The sequence below is a fragment of the Lissotriton vulgaris genome, chromosome 3_2 (assembly GCF_964263255.1).
Source record: "Lissotriton vulgaris chromosome 3_2, aLisVul1.2, whole genome shotgun sequence".
NCBI classification, from domain to species: domain Eukaryota; kingdom Metazoa; phylum Chordata; class Amphibia; order Caudata; family Salamandridae; genus Lissotriton; species Lissotriton vulgaris.
In genome coordinates this window covers 2,254,114-2,271,871 of record NC_141690.1, presented here as the reverse complement: position 1 = coordinate 2,271,871, position 17,758 = coordinate 2,254,114, and the positions used below count along the sequence as shown (strand labels likewise).

The 17,758-nt window shown below is 46.2% G+C and overlaps 1 protein-coding gene across 2 annotated transcripts in view; it reads left to right on the top strand.

Annotated features, from left to right (window-relative positions):
* Nucleotides 1-17,758, top strand: part of NSUN7 (NOP2/Sun RNA methyltransferase family member 7) — a 1,179,115-nt gene that overhangs the window by 450,424 nt on the left and 710,933 nt on the right. For both annotated transcript variants that reach the window (XM_086963929.1, XM_086963930.1), the window contains one exon: nucleotides 10,774-10,832. In XM_086963929.1, coding sequence (XP_086820055.1) covers nucleotides 10,774-10,832 — 59 coding nt within the window. The remainder of the gene's footprint in view (nucleotides 1-10,773; nucleotides 10,833-17,758) is intronic.

Below are 17,758 nucleotides of genomic sequence, written 5' to 3'. Positions count from 1 at the left end.
TCTGTGAACGATCAGAGAGGAAACTAGTCATCCACTGTAAGGCCTCTCACTTTATCTCAGATTCCACTATTCTCCTGAGCAAAATCTGGTGGTCGACTGTGTTGAATGCCGCTGAGAGATCTAACAACACCAGTAGAGTGGATTGTATTCTATCTAGTGCTAGCCTGATGTTATCTGTGACCACCACCAGGGCTGTCTCAGTGCTATGTTTAGGCCTAAAGCCTGATAGCAACAAATCCAGGCTGCCTGACGCTTTCACGTGAGCTGACAGATGTTCTTTTCCAAGACTTTTCTCAGGAGCGGTAGGAGGGATATTGGTCGTAAATTCGTGAGATCTTTCATGAAGGCCTTGGTGTTTTTGCGGAGTGGGATGACCTGTGCTGCCTTTCATTCTGAAATTAGATGCCCTTTCTTTAGCGACGCGTTCAGGAGGGAGCAAATAGGGGCAGACAGTTGTTTGGCGAGACAGGCAGATATTTTGGCTGGTAAGACATCGATAGGGGAACCTGATTTCACAGTGTATAATAAGGTTTCTACTTCCTCACTCATCAGGGGAAGAAAGCTCTTCAAGGGCTTCTCCTTCTTGCCGGAAAAATGGTCATAGGTCATAACTGACTTCGTATTACCAGCTGAAATGATCTTACTGTAAATCAGGTCAATTTTCTTCTCAAAGAATTCTGGAATAGTGTTGCAAAGAGCTTGAGATGGGGCTTCTTCCAGATCACACGCTTTAGGATTCGTGAAAGATTTAACGATCTGGAATAGAGCTTTTGGGGCATTCCCAGCCTGAGTTAACTGCTGGGCAATAAAACATTTCTGAGCTATTTTATGTTTTTATGATACTGAGCGAGAGATTTCCTGTATTTTTCGTTGTCACTTGTGCTATGGTTCCGTCTCCAACGCCTCTCAAGATTTTTATAGTGTCCTTTTCTATTGCGTAATTTAGTTGTAAACCAAGCTGCATGGTCCTGCCTTGGCTTACCAGTAGAGGTTTTTATGGGAGCGAGTTGATCAATTGCAACTTTAAGCGGGCTTATCCTTCCTCTACATTTCATATTCTCTATCCCAGGATGATGGAAAAGTAGCTGAAATAGTCTTGGGGGTGAGTTTATGCCACAATCTATACAAATGTTTTGGATCTTGGCCAGTTTTTCCCTGTCCTCTGGGTCCCCGAATCTGAAAGTCAACGAAAGCATGGTCTGACCAACTAACAGGTCGTGGAGCTTCATAATTAATATGGGGCGAGTTAGTGAGAATAATATCTAAAGTAAGGCCATCTATATGGGTTGGGCCTTCATTGATTCTAATTATGTTTAACACTGCGAGGTCAGCCAGGAAAGATGCCAAGATTGAAGCGACATAACCTCCTCCATCTGTCAGAACAGTGCTAATACCGACATTGGCAGCTCTATTTAGTAAGGGGCCCTTCTGATCACCACTGTAACCAATCTTTGCCACACCTCTGTTGTCTGACGCACCGCAAAAGGAGCAGTAGGGGACACGCTCAATCCCCCATCAACAATGGCAGGAGGTCACTCTACTGCACCATTCCCACTAGGAGAGCGCTTTCCCAGTTAGTAGCCCCCACCATCCATTTCTCTGAGTGTTCCATATGACAGGCATAATAATAAAGCTCCAGATTTGGAATCCCCAGCTCGCCATATCCACTCATTAGTGTCTAATGAGCCACTCTACTGCATTTACCTGCCCCAAATAAGTGAGGTGGCGAGTGTATTCTGCCAGCGGGACACACCCACACACAGCGGGCACAAGGAATTCTGGATAACATACAGGCAACTGAGCTAAACCGTCATCTTGGACACTTCAATTCTGCCCATAAGTGATAGCGGAAAGGTGTTCCAAAACCTCACCGAAGCCCACAAGGATTCTATCACCTGTTCGGTATTGTACTGTGACTGTTTTTCTCTTGTTTGCACCACAATATTTTCCAGGTAGCAAAAATTATCGTCTCCCATCACAGACCCAGGGTCAGTAACCACTCCTCAGGCAACCTAGACATCGGCCGAACCACCAAATTCCCTCAGCAGTTCTAATAATACAGCGAGGGAGGTCCTGGGAACCCTGAGGTAAAAAAAGTGTCATATACGTAAAGTGAGGGACCTAACTCTATCCCCGATTCATGCAGGACCAAACGCACCTTTATGGCCAATGGCTGCACAGCTAGGGCAAAGGACAGGAGTGACAAAGGGAATCTCTGTCGTGTGCCGTGTTCTGTGTCTCACCGCTCCGATCTGCACTACCCCACCCTCACTGAAACTATTTCCTCTGGGCTGTCTATCACCGTAAGAAGACAATACAAAGCAGATTGGATTCAACCTGCATCCCTGGCTTAGGCTTCATGCATATAAGTCCTTCGGTCATGCCTGGTGGGAGTACCCCGAACTCCTTGGCTTCCAAGAATACCTCTAACAAGTGCTATGTCAGTGCAGCTGCAACCCCCTGGTAGAATTCCACCGGGAATCCATCCCCCCGAGAGCCTTACTCTTAGGCAACATTGTCCAGGTCATCCAGAGCTCCACCAGCATGATATCCACTTCTAGTACTTCTACTCCCACTTCTCTTGACTGGGTTTAACCAAAGGTGCTAGGACAGCCGAAATCCATTCCATTGGGCTATGAGAGACCCCGTATACTCCCCCTCCAAATGGTGCTGGAAGCTGCCACCACCACCGCCTGCAAGGCTACCTTCTGGGTCGATCAAGTTAAAGACAGGAGGAGAATTACATTCTCCTTTGAGCAACCAGGTCAGAAACCTGCCTCACGTATCTCCCTCCTGATCAAGGCGCTGCCTGTATTGTTTAAGCATGTAGGCATTGAGCCAGTCCCATTTTATTGCTAAGCTCCCACAGACCTGCAGTTCCTCCCTCTGGCATTGCGGACAAATCAAATCTTGACAGCCTTCTCCCCTTATTTTATTTGTAGCTCCCATTGCAGCTGCCTACGTACCCCGCAGGTCAAACCCAGGCACTGCCCTCTCATCACAGCCTTAATAGCATCCCATTCTACAGCATGGGTGCCTGTAAAGCCCAAGTTGGACTGCAAGTATTCAGTCAAGGTCTGTGTTAGCGTGTTCCTGCCTACAACATCCACCAGAATATCAACCAGGAAACACCAGTTTCACGTTTACGTCCAGCTCCCATCCCTGACCAGGTCACAGAGCACCGGGAGTGATCCAATAAAAAATGGGCTAAGTGCATCACGGTTGCTAGGGTATCCAGGGGTAGGCCTGCAACCAACACCCTATCAAGTCTACGGAACTTGTGATGTGTAGGCGAGTGGCAGGTGAAGGCTTTCTTTAATGCCCTACAAGCTCTCCACGTATCCAACAACTCCAAATTCGACAACATCTCCCACAGTGATGAGGTCATTTGCGGTTTTGTGTCTTGCCTGGGGAGCTGCCAATCCCTGTCCCCTTGCATAACATGGTTAAAATTCCCCAGCGAAAGGAGCGGGCCCGCTACTTGCGAACCAGTCACGGTCACAGACCGTAGAAGAATTGGGAATCATCAACATTAGGCGCATGTGGGTTAAGCAAGCATATAGCCTTCCCATCAAGCTTGCCCTGTAAAAGGACATATATCCCCTTCACTTCAGCTTCCACATATGTGGGCACACAGGCGGTCCCGGAAGCCACCAAACCAGCACTCCGCTAGCGTAGGTAGAATAGGATGTATGATGTAGCTGCCCTTTCCACTTTCTGGCCATCTTATCAAGCTCTATATCATTAAGGTGTGTCTCCTCGAGGCAAGCAATGTTCACCCCATTGCGCTTTAAGAAGGATAAAACAATGTACCATTTAACACAATTGCCCAGACCGCGGACATTCCAAGTAAGTATCCTAAAATTACCCCCCATGTATATCACACATCCATGGTCTGTAGGGATCCCCACCCTCACCGCAGTGCAGCAAAAACACTGAGTAAACAAATGTGAAAGAAGAAAACAATCCCTCCCATCCCAAGACACGCATACTGTATCCAGAATGCTGCGGCGAGACTTCTCCTTGGCCTTCCTAAATGAACCAGCATAAGATCGCAAATGTCCTCACTTCATTGGCTGCCAGTGGCCCAGAGGGTACAGTTTAAAGCCCTGGTTCTAGTACATAGAGCCTTACATGATTCTGGCCCTGCCTACATTAAGAAGAGAGTGGCCTTCTACATCCCTTGACGATCTTTAAGGTCGGCTGACCAGCATCTGATGGTAATTCCCTATTTTCGCAGAGCTAGGATGGGCGGCCAGTCCCTCTCGGTTAAAGCAGCCATTCTTTGGAATTCCCTACCTATAGCGCTGCGGCAGACTCTGGATGTAAGATGTTTTAAAAAACTCCTCAAAACCCACCTTTTTAAACAGGCCTATTAAATCTTTTTTCTCGCCATCCATGTTTTATTACTTTGCGCCAGGATACTCAGGAGTAGTTGTGCGCGCTACAAATCCCACCATAACATAACTGTAACCATCATTCTTCATAAGTCTACCTCTGTCATGTGCCAGGTCAACACAATATCCCAATCCTATCCAACCCGGATAGGAACCCCAACTATGTGCCCATCCGATCACATCTAATCCGTAGCCAGCTAAGTGGCCAGCAGCTGCCTAATACTGTTGCATACCGCTGCACACATGTGGTGCGTCTTGATCCCGGTAATACAAAAATTAGTGTGGAACAAAGTGATGCCAAATGTGCCAGTGCAGGTCCCTGCTACATACTGGCGAAACATATGACCCTCCAGAAGGCCAGGTGACTAGTTATTGATACCGCAGATGGTGCCAAACTAGACCTGCCTGTCTCTACCACCCCCACAGCTCCAACAGCACATCTCACCTACTTAGCATGAGAACACAGTACAATCAACAAACACACTTCACCCCGTAGTAAGATTAGTCATTCACTTGAGAATCCGAGTTGGCGGTAGGCGAGCCAGGCTGGCATACTGGGAGGTACCCGTGTCCGCCACCTGCATTGTCCTGTATTGTAACTCGGTACAAAGTCAGGGGCTTCACACAGTGGCAAACCCCTCCCCCACCTGAAGCCTCACAAACCGTTGATGTTCTGGAGTGGCCCCATTAGAGATGAACTTCAATTTAGAGGGGTATAACAACATGTACTTCAGGTTCATACTTGCAGCCTCTGCTTAACCCTCGGGAAGGACTTGCACTACCCCTGAACCTTCCAGGTATAGTCTGGATATAAGGCAATGGTATGATTGTCAAACCTTGGTATTCCCTGTTCTCTCTACTTGGAGGACACCATCTCTTTACCTGTAATTCAGTATTTTGGCAGTAAAGGTTTGCGGGTTCCACCAGGGAGAGACAATGGCACCAAAGCACAGTGGCCCCGCTCTACCACAAAGAGCTCCGAGAGGCCTGGGGCGCGAACTGTTGCCATACCCATTGTTCCAATGTGTCCTGCCGAGGAGTGCTGCAAGCTCGGTGGCATGATATAGGTGTGCGGCTCTCCAAGGCGTTTCTCATAGAGATTCTGTGGCAGTTGAAATTAGGCTTGGTGCAAAAAGGTAGGGTAAACCACCAAATTCCCTGATGTGTGGCCAAAAGGCCACATACATAGAAAACACTAGTCCCCTGCACACGCCGAGAGTATATACACAATTGGCAATAATATACATAACAATCAATTTCTTTTGTTCCGTAGTTATTTTATTTCTTTCTTTTCTGTGGACAGTGTCTTCATATGCCCCAGTCAGTTCCTTGCGTTCCTAGCCCACATGAGTTTTTGTCGCTGTAAAAGGAATGAACCCGCGACTTCTTAAGGGCGATTCTATTGTCTTGTCGAGGCCTTAGTTTCGGTGAAACTTCTAACCCGAAATGACCTTAGGCTTCTTCTCTGCTTTTATTTTAAAAGCATTATTCAAGTCTCGTCATCCAAATATGAGCCTCCCTAATTCTGTGGAGCTTTAATCTGGTACCCAATCCGACACTATTTTCGTCTGGAAGGATGCTCCCCCGATCCGCGAGAACGCTATGTTGTAAGCATTCCTCCACGTCCCACACCCTTGCCTCCAAGTACCTTGTGACTGTCAGCATCTTGCCCATTTGTTGCTTAAGTGTAGACACCTAGCTCTGCAAAGTTCCTATATTATTCTCTGCGTTTATCATTTTGTCAGCCATCTTCCTCAAATCAGGGCAAAGCAGGTTAATATCTATTGAAACTGTTGTGATCTTGTGTTCCAGGGCTGTACAGGAGCCGTGAATGGCCAGGAGCTCAGCATGAGAGGACTCCTCATCTCGCTCCATTAAGGCGGACCTCAAGTCTCTCTCCTACGTCTGACCAGCCGCTGGGAAGGCTGACGGAACCTGGCATACTGTGTAATAGTGTTGATGGGCAGCATCTTCGGGTGCTTTTCTTTGCCCATTATGGCCCAATCACACCTTTCGACAGCTTCACATAGTGCAATTGCAACCCGTCCACATGGGCTGGAGGGACCCAGTGATTAAGGCCAGGTGCCCCCCTCCTCCCCCCCTTGCTGTCATCAGGCGACCACCATACCACATGGCCCGACCCCAGAAGGCCCCTAATAGAAGCACTGTGGCCTAGTGCAAAGCCAAGCGTCCCCCTTGGCGCCGCCGCTCGAGCAATCCCGGATGGACTCACCTGTGCCTGCATGGTCACCTCAGGTGGCTCCACCTCAACACCAGTCAAGACCACTAGCGTCGCTCCAGGAAAGGAAGCATGCCCTAATAACAGTGCCATAAAATTGCTGGATCATTTCCGAAAAGACACAAAGATTCCCAAAGTTAACCAGTAAAGGCCGGGCCAACCCACAGAGCCCACTGTACAGGCAGCCTCTTGCAATGCGCACAGGGTCTGCCCTAGGCGGCATGTTGCAGGAGTCTTCTCCCCACTGCTCTATAGCTTGGTGCTTCCACTTCTGCTGTAGAGATCTAAGCCACACTCCTTGTGCCCCTCTTCCACCCATTGACTCGTCCCCACCAGGAACGTCTGATGGCGCTCCTCAGTGGGACCATCCGCTGTCCCAAATCTCCCAAGGGGCTGCTGAGATGCTAGCGGCCACCCCCGCACTGGACAGTACCCTGCAACCCTGCGCACTGCACCAGAGCAGGAACCACCAGCACCAGCCAGACAGCGCAGCTAGTCTAGGTGGGCCACAGCGCCACATACAAGAACTGGAGACTGCACCGGCCCCAAGAGTCCTCGCCAGCTCTCCGCTGTCCCCACGGCAATTCCGGGGCCGCTAAAGCCTTCCAACAAGAGCGGCCAAGGTACGGTCTAACCTCCAGGCCCAGCAAGAGGCAGCGATTACGCAGCTAGCCAACTCCATTCCAAATAGATTAGATCCCGACTGGGCAGCCCACGCATGTGGCCCACTGCTCTGACACCAGTAGGGAGCAGCGGTAGTGTTCAGGAGTAGGGTGACCAACCCACCGTAAATTTCATGGACTGTCCGTTATTTGTGTATAATGTCCATTGTCCGTAATCATTCTTTTTACGGACCATAATTTTGGAGAAGCCCTAGGAATTTAAATGTTCTCGCTATCAGGTCAGCTCGCACATCTCTTACAAACTGTGGAGGCTGCAGTAGCCACTCCCTGACTTCGCAGAGACTGAGAACTGGCCCATTGTCATTCTGACTGCGCTGATTGTCACTTACAGAATGACAATGGGCACTCGTATCTTCCACACCTTGGGGCAATGTACTCTGGGCGTGTATTTGCTATCTAAAATATTTGAGTCATGAGGCGAAAGGCATGTGAGGCTATCAATAGAGATTAGTGAAAATTTGGAAGCAGCTGTGACTTCATGCATAAGAAATTGGATTGCAAACTGATGGGCAGGCTGTGCATAAACTCCCTCAAAGTAAGAAACATGCTTCTCTTAAAGTAAATGTTGTATTTTAATCTAACCAAAACACCTTTAAAGGTAAAACATACAACAAATGAAATCCACAACCCAATTTAGTGAAAGGAATACATTAATGATTAAAACAACAAAAACGTTTTTATGAGGATCAAGATGTATGATTTTTTTTTAAAGAAAATGCAAAATGTGCCCATAGAAAGCAACGACGATCTTATCTGTCAATGTTGGACTGTGTGGAATAGAAGACCGGGTTGTAGGTACCTTTTCAAGTCAACCACAATAATGCACGGGTCCCAGCAGTTCACTGTAATCAACAGTTTTACCTTGGGACTTTGGGGGTCTTTTAAAGTATGGCAGGCAGCCCGCTGCATCAGTGGAGGCCCTTCCTCACCAAACGTGAAATGTCGACCATGCTTGGAGATCTCCACCATGTCTGCAGACACCATTTTGCCATAAGAGCTTCCACCAGTGCAGCAGACGTACTTTTGTCAAAAGCAAAATACCAGCAGACCGCCATGATATGGTTGCCAGTAGACATTTTACTTTGCAGACACAATCCCCCAACCTGGGGTCTATTTATGCAATGGTAAATAACAGAGGTGCTAGCATGTAGGCATAACATGTCTTTTAAATATGTTTTTAATGTATTTTAATATGTATAATAAACACATATTCATTACAACTATAGCATCTGTCATTGGAGGGTACCATCACAAAGGACATTGCAACATCAGTGTGAACGACTCCACTAAAAATCCAATACAGAGACAAAATATAAACCAGCACACTGTCTGTCCTCTTCTCCATGGGTTCAACAAACAAAAATAAATAAAGCTTTCTTTTGAGTGGGAGTAATGGGGAATGGTGGAGCTGACTCTCCTATTCACCACCTTTCTATCGATTCCATAATAGGATAAGAACACACAATGGCAACATATTTCAGGATATCTGTCGTTCCAACCAAGTTCTCAATAATCATGCCGTCCTCGTGAAGGATCACTACATTTCTTTGGAAAAGGACCTACTGTATTACAAAAAAAAAGAGAAGCCCCTCAATACCTCCTCAGGAGTAAGTAGTAGCAAGCGCTATGTAAATGCTAAACCTTCCCTACTCTATCCCTCTACTATCCTTTTCAATCCAAAAAACAAACTCACATGTGCAGCGCTCAAACTTATTTCTCCCTGCACTAATTCCCCACGAATCCTTTTTTGGTTCCAGAGTAGCATGCTACTCACCGAAAAAGCACTTCAACGTCTCGTCAGGGGTAGCAATGCACTATATAAATATAATTACAATTTAACTCTTGTGATTAATGTATTAACTAATCCTAGTTTTCACTCCTCATTATTTTGCTGCCATTTCAATGGAAAACGTTCTGTAGGTAAAAGACAGTGCCTCCTTCAACAATGTATGCAGTTTCTAGTCTGTAGCACACTTCTGTGCATCAATGAGAATCTGCAGTTTACAGCTCACAGAAATGAACCAGCGCAATCAGTATACTATTTCTCATATGCAGGTAAAATAAGGAGGGCTGATATATGGTAACTGGGGCATTATATAGTTATGTCAACTCCTATCTAACCTTTTCTAGCTTCATGCTCTTACCCTCACTCAAGACCATTCTGCTATGGGTCTTATCCATCAATAAGTACTGTACCAGCCCCTAAACCAGTCATCACCAGCTGAACAGAAATGGAATACCTGAAGCGATCTGACACAAAGCTGGCGACTCGGAGGTCTGCACTCTAGTCCAGCACTGCAGGTCCCATTTAGCTACCTATTATGTGTGCTGCTTTACATTTCACAATAGCACTCAGATATGAGATGCCAGTAACAAAGTTCATCCGAGCAGATCTTCCCGGCCACTTCTCTCACCAAGCATGCCTGCTCAGGGCCACGAACTGTAAAAAAAATATCAGCCTGGACAACCCAGTGCAGTAACCAGATAAATGAATTATAATCGTATGGATTACCACAAAAAGGCCCGCATAGTTGCTCAAAGCTGTGTGCATACTAAAAAACTGTGAAGTGCACAATTGTCTCAACCTAATATAAACTTATTTCGACTTTTACTTATGTTGGTTGTCTATTTACTTACATTTATACAATTGTTCGACCTCCTCTGATGTGCCTGTAAAATGTACCCTTTGTCCCAAATTTCTGTCCAGAATTTTGACCCTTTGTCCTGAATTTATACACTCACCATCCTGAATTTGCAGCCATGCCAGTTGGTCAACCTGTTCAGGAGGGATCAGGATCGCAAGATTATTTAGGATGCTAGACATGCCGGCCGGGAGCAGGAGAAAGTACGTGCTGTCGGCCTTCTTGCCAGGCCACGCTCCCCAGAAAATCCTTGTTACTGTTGTTACTGTGCTTGATTATAGTTCATAAACTAATGATTTTGTTATTTCTTTTTGTGCATAACCTTAATATTAAATACGAATTCAGAGACTAAACCAAACTTTTAGTAAAAGTGTAAATTATTTCACCAACATCCAGCTAATATGTTTGCTTCAGTGTCATAGGGCCTTTTCAAACAGTTCTTCTTTTTGGTATAGAAAACATTCTATGCTAACCAATAATCTGGAAAAGCAGTAACTTGGGGATAAAATGCACAGGGCCAAAATATGCAAAGGAAAACCTCGTAACATGCACTGTCGCTTGTCTAGAACACGTCTGATTAATCGCACAAACATTACTGCTGGGAAATATGGTTGTCATTTCATATCGTAAATGTATGAAACACCTACCTTGTAGATATGTTTAAGTATTTTTCAAGTACAGTTAGTGTAATGATTTCCGTTGACTGTAAAAGGGTTTCCGGTCATCTTTTAAACTGAACCTTTTTTTCCAAATTTATACAAGAAATACGTGTTATTAATGGTTAAAAGTAATACAAATGTGCTTTCTTTTAGATCAAGACCTTCTTGAGAACATGTTGCTTGACAGTGGCATTTACCCATTTGGATCATTGGTAAGTTATATAGTTTCTGTGAAACAAATGCAAAGTAAAAATTAATGTGCTTAAGTTGGATTAGGTATTTATGATAAAATAGAGCTCACACATGTATGTATGCATTAAAGTATGAAACATTATATTTATACATGTGTTAGCCGCAGATATACAATATGCACACTCCTGCAATCTATTGTTGGGATGGGACTCTATAACTTGTTTTTCTCGAAGAAGTATTTTTTATTGCTGACGTGACTTCAAGTCTATTCTTCTGAGAGAAAATTGCATGTTCAGCGTCTAATTTTGTTAGATAGATTTTTTATCGCCATCGGGTTTGCACGAATTGCGCTGGAGCTTTGTGCATCTTCTACGCCTTCACGGCCTGCGGACTCCTGACAGTCTTGTAGTGGCTTCCACTTGACAAATCCAACTTCGCCTTGTCATCACCAGCTAACGGTTCAGGTTTCAGCAACTGTTCTAATTTGGCCAGCTTCAACACCAGAGCCCCTACCAAGAATGTTCGGCTCTGGGTGATGAAAAGTAAAAAAGAGAGACTTATCAGGAAATGTACTCAATGCAGGCCAAAATATGCCTACTTGGACCAGCACAACGTCTGCAACCTCTGCTTGTTGCCATAGCATAATTATCAGGACTGCGCAGCCTGCGGCCTGTTCAAGAATAAGAAGACCTTGCCCTGCAGACGTGACCAATGCCTACTCATACTATGGAGATGACTACGGAAGCTTAAGGTGATGAATAACCGCTCCAGATCGGCGACGAAGAAGATGACGGTCCCATAGAACGGGTTGTCACCCTGTGCAGTCCGCACTAAGTTTCCTCCGTTGATTCCAGCCAACATGATGAGGAAGATGAGAAGGTAATGTTGGCTGTGGAACCTCCAGAGGGACATACAGCATGCGTCTCGGGGCCTAGGACTAGGCAGGAGCAAGGACTGTGATTACCCAAGGTCCACAAACCCCCTCTTACACCAAAAGACTGCACACACAACGTGCCCACCAACATCTGGGTGCATCATCGTCTTTGGATTTTGTCTGACACCGAGAGCATGCCTTTGAGCCAATACAAGACAGACAAGACTGCCCTCGATCCTGATCAGGCACCTGGCAATAGGAACAGGCATGGAGGTGATACACAGCAGCACTAGGTGCCAACAAAGTCATCAATGCTTACGCACCAGCAAAACTTCTGATTCCCCACCTCTCTTTGGGGTCGAAAAAGCCATAGGAGCCGGGCAAGCGTATGACATTGACATACACTTCATCAGACAAACACTATAGAAAAATAAGATGAAAGAAGAAGTGTCCAAAACAAACAACATATAAAGTGACAAAGTGAAGTGCAGAAAACTCTGCTAGTGACAAACACACACAAAAATAATAATTGAGTGCCTAAAAACACGCACAGTCCACCAATCCCTTAGCCAATTTTATTCGTAGGGTGGTGGTCGCGTGCTGTTGATTATTAAAAAGGCTGGTAGCTAATCATGCATACCATTACCTACAGTGCCGACATGTTTCACTGCTGTATTGCGTAGAGCAGTTTCATCAGGGCTGCACTCAAGTGCTGCCACTTCACTCTTTTGGACACTTAGTTCTGTAACGTGCTGCCAAGGGAGAACAGGTACGTAATTAAAAACATGTAGACTCCAGGATGGCCAGAGACATACTCTTAAGGGATACACAGAATGGTAATGTGTGGAATATTACCCGGGAGCAGCAAAGCTATGCATACCAGCCGCTCCGGTATCAACAAGGCATTTAGGTACTTCTAACGTAAGTGTGCCCCTTGTTTCATGATAAAAATATTTTATCTGCAGAGGGAGGAAACATATAAGAAATTGTAAATTGCATTGTGCTGCTGACTTTCAACGTGCCCCGTCGCACCTTATATAAGATACACAGGTGCCCTATGTGAAGCACACAGTGACATGTACATTCAACGCTGCCCCCACAGATCAATGTCTGGGATTGCTGCCCCCTAAGAGAGGTAAACAACTGAAGCGCTAGTTATAAATACCGCTGTACAGTACACCTTACACACTGACCCCAAACAAATGCTAGACAGTGCAGCCTAAGCGGTCAAACGCCCCTTGCATCGATCGTGACAAACTCTGCTCCGAGGATGTAAAACTACATGGAGCCTGCGGCCACAAACATATTGCATTTAGCCCAACAACAGAAGTTAGCTTGATACTTCCCTGGCGCGTGGTTAAAGAACACCGCCTCACCGTGACAGGCTCGGAAGACGCCTTTCCTCAGCCGTGCCGGTAGCCCGATCCCGGAGCAGTGAAAAGCGGAGCGCCGGCGAAGCCACGCCCATGACGTTACACCACGTGATCGCGCCATTGGGCGCGGCGGCCATCTTAGCCTAGTCAAAGGGCCAGATATTGGAATCAAACTACGGGAGTATTCGCTAACTTAACCTCACATCGGGACCCCGGTGCTATACCACTGCAACAAAACCATAAGAGGGTCCTAAGTGATGAAAAAGAGCTCGGGAAACACGGCCATAATACTGATAGTTGCCGGCAATCCACCCCATAGGCAGTTTCAAAACAGTGTATTGAAATCCCAGGTTTCTCAAGTGTGACACATGGGCAGGAGGTACTATGCCATGTCAGTACCCGAAACTCAGGGGGCATATACTGTTGCCTATATAGAGTCTGAATACTAAGGCCCAACCAGGGCAAGGGCAAACATTCCCTCACAGAGCCTGGGAGAATGTAAACTCATGTGGTTACACAACAGCTGGTCCACGGAAATAGAGGGGTTCCCTTTGGAAACTAAGACAGGTCAACTGGAATTATATTTCAGGGTGAGAGTGTCAGTCACAGTTTAATCCTGTTCCATTCTATGATTTCGTTGAGCCCAACTCTGTCCGTTCTTACATTATAAATCCAGCGTGCTTCTTTGGCTAACAGGATCTCATCAATATTCTGGGGGGGTCTGCAGTGTATTGAGTTAGCCCTTACTAAGAACTATTTTTGCTATAAAGACCAGCTTTATCTCCAGGTGTCTGGTACATCTATGGGGGCTACAATGGCACCCAGCATAGCTTGTATCTATGTTGGACAGTTCGAGGAGCACGTCATCTATCATAATAACAACCCCTTCCAGAGCCAGATCCGGCTCTGGAAGAGATATATAGATGACGTGCTATGCATCTGGTCAGGAACGGAGGAACTCCTGTTGGAATTCCTTAACTGGCTGAATGCACAAGATGAGAACCTCAAGTTCACTTGGACATATGACAGACACAAGGCAGTGTACCTTGACCTTGACATTGAATACAGCATGGGCACCATTAACACCTGTGTACATCAAAAGCCCACAGATAGGAATTCCTTGCTCTCTTACGATTCCTTTCATCCCAGAGCCTTGAGGGACAATCTGCCCGTAGGGCAGTTCCTGAGGTATAGACGCAATTGTTCCAACACCAATACTTTCCTAGAACAATCTGAAGGACTGACATCTAAGCTGACTAATAGGAACTACCCTATGAAGATAGTAAAACAAGCTAAAAAGAGAGCGGTCAACACACCTAGGAGTGCTCTTCTAGAAAAGGTAGCCAAGAAGAGGGACGACTGTATACCTGTGGTCATGACGTATGATCCTATGGCCACCAAAATCCGTCAGTCCATCCGCAAGCATTGGTCTATTCTGTCCAACAGCGATTTTCACATGCCACCACCGAGATTTGCATTCAAGAGGGCGACCAACTTGAAGGATAAACTTGTACATTCGAAGGTCCCCCAGGCACTAACTGATCACAATTCCACCGTACCCAAAGGCCATTTTCCATGTGGAACATGCTCAGTATGTCCACTCACTAAGAAGAGTAAGTCTCACATCGGGGAAGGAGTGGTTCCAAAATCAGTTCAGCAACTGTAACTCCACACAAGTTGTATACAGGTTAACGTGCCAGTGTGGGTTACACTATATAGGTCTGACCTCGCGCAAGATCAAAGTGCGTATACAGGAACATCTGAGCACTATCAGGGCAGGCAAATTAACAACTAAGCTTGTCCAGCACTGTTCTACTGAAAAACACACCTTCCAGTGGACAGTGCTTGAGAAGATCAAAGGCTCCCCCCAGAATATTGATGAGATCCTGTTAGCCAAAGAAGCACGCTGGATTTATAATGAGTGAACGGACAGAGTTGGGCTCAACGAAATCATAGAATGGAACAGGATTAAACTGTGACTGACACTCTCACCCTGAAATATAATTCCAGTTGACCTGTCTTAGTTTCCAAAGGGAACCCCTCTATTTCCGTGGACCAGCTGTTGTGTAACCACATGAGTTTACATTCTCCCAGGCTCTGTGAGGGAATGTTTGCCCTTGCCCTGGTTGGGCCTTAGTATTCAGACTCTATATAGGCAACAGTATATGCCCCCTGAGTTTCGGGTACTGACATGGCATAGTACCTCCTGCCCATGTGTCACAGTTGAGAAACCTGGGATTTCAATACACTGTTTTGAGACTGCCTATGGGGTGGATTGCCGGCAACTATCAGTATTATGGCCGTGTTTCCCGAGCTCTTTTTCATCACTTAGGACCCTCTTATGGTTTTGTTGCAGTGGTATAGCACCGGGGTCCCGATGTGAGGTTAAGTTAGCGAATACTCCCGTAGTTTGATTCCAATATCTGGCCCTTTGACTAGGCTAAGATGGCCGCCGCGCCCGATGGCGCGATCACGTGGTGTAACGTCATAGGCGTGGCTTCGCCGGCGCTCCGCTTTTCACTGCTCCGGGATCGGGCTACCGGCACGGCTGAGGAAAGGCGTCTTCCGAGCCTGTCACGGTGAGGCAGTGTTCTTTAACCACGCGCCAGGGAAGTATCAAGCTAACTTCTGTTGTTGGGCTAAATGCAATATGTTTGTGGCCGCAGGCTCCATGTAGTTTTACATCCTCAGAGCAGAGTTTGTCACGATCGATGCAAGGGGCGTTTGACCGCTTAGGCTGCACTGTCTAGCATTTGTTTGGGGTCAGTGTGTAAGGTGTACTGTACAGCGGTATTTATAACTAGCGCTTCAGTTGTTTACCTCTCCTAGGGGGCAGCAATCCCAGACATTGATCCGTGGGGGCAGCGTTGAATGTACATGTCACTGTGTGCTTCACATAGGGCACCTGTGTATCTTATATAAGGTGCGACGGGGCACGTTGAAAGTCAGCAGCACAATGCAATTTACAATTTCTTATATGTTTCCTCCCTCTGCAGATAAAATATTTTTATCATGAAACAAGGGGCACACTTACGTTAGAAGTACCTAGATGCCTTGTTGATACCGGAGCGGCTGGTATGCATAGCTTTGCTGCTCCCGGGTAATATTCCACACATTACCATTCTGTGTATCCCTTAAGAGTATGTCTCTGGCCATCCTGGAGTCTACATGTTTTTAATTACGTACCTGTTCTCCCTTGGCAGCACGTTACAGAACTAAGTGTCCAAAAGAGTGAAGTGGCAGCACTTGAGTGCAGCCCTGATGAAACTGCTCTACACAATACAGCAGTGAAACATGTCGGCACTGTAGGTAATGGTATGCATGATTAGCTACCAGCCTTTTTAATAATCAACAGCACGCGACCACCACCCTACGAATAAAATTGGCTAAGGGATTGGTGGACTGTGTGTGTTTTTAGGCACTCAATTATTATTTTTGTGTGTGTTTGTCACTAGCAGAGTTTTCTGCACTTCACTTTGTCACTTTATATGTTGTTTGTTTTGGACACTTCTTCTTTCCTTTCATCTTATTTTTCTTCGAGAAGCAGGTGACCACCGATGATGAGACAGGGGCCTGTCTGGAAATTGCATACCAGTTACCCCGATGGTGGTGTTTCCGTGAGGGGTCATTTGCTTCTCGCACATTTTTTCCTCTATTTAGAGTAAGGTCCAATGTGGAGTGTTGACTATTGTGAACCATTACAAGTTGGGTCACTCTGAGTGTTTGTTCTGTTGTGTTGCCTTGGAGAACAGGTATTTTAAACACGGCGGAGTACAGTGCATTACCTCACTATAATGTGGATAGGAGAGTAGTGGGGAGTAGGACTTGTTGGACCCCCCTTGAGTCACTGATATATGAGCTCGCCATTGGACTGGGTCTTATTTTGTATTATACACTTCATCAGATCCAAGCCATAAGTCGACTCCGAAGAAGACTTCAGAGCAAAGCCATACTTCGACTCGAACTCTGAAAAAAACAACACCTTTCATTAGGAAAGCGTAATTGAAAATCTTCAAGAGCTCATACACAAGTTGCGCGATATGCAAGATGCACACTTGCATGAGAAGGCCCATTAACATAAAGGGCAGGATATTGACCTCCCTCAATCTTTTCCAGAGAGGAAAAATATGAAGCATAAGGCCACTTGCCAAACGCTACCCAACATCACACCACCTTCCCAGCTTATTTCACCATCATCTATACAGTAAGACAATGCAGATGCAGGGATCCGTAGTGTCAGGAAGCCGAGGGCACAGGTTTTGACTTACCTGAGGCGGATGAGGAATGTCCGTTACCTCATTACATCGCCTCTCTTCTTTGTTTTCAGCCCCGCAGAGAACGAGCCTCATTCCTCGGGATCGACACATCCTTCGAGGTACGTGACCCCTTCAAGGGAGGACGCTACAGGGATTCCTTTTTATGTCTCGCCTTGGCAGCGCATGCGCTGTCTCAGCGAGACGTAAAGTAATCTGTATGTTGGCTGAAACTGTGTAATTTGTTTTACCGCTTGCGATTGGTTTGACTGTGTCATTGCTGTTCTTATCTTGCTTTCTGTTGGCTGTTGATCCGATAGTAACTTACGTGTAGCGAAAAAGCAGCGGGCCTAATTACAGTTTTCGTCCGCTCCGCTCGCACTTATTAAGTTTCTTATCAGCCGTAGCTGGAAAAGACCAGCTGTTGTGCTTTGATCGAAGCTGCT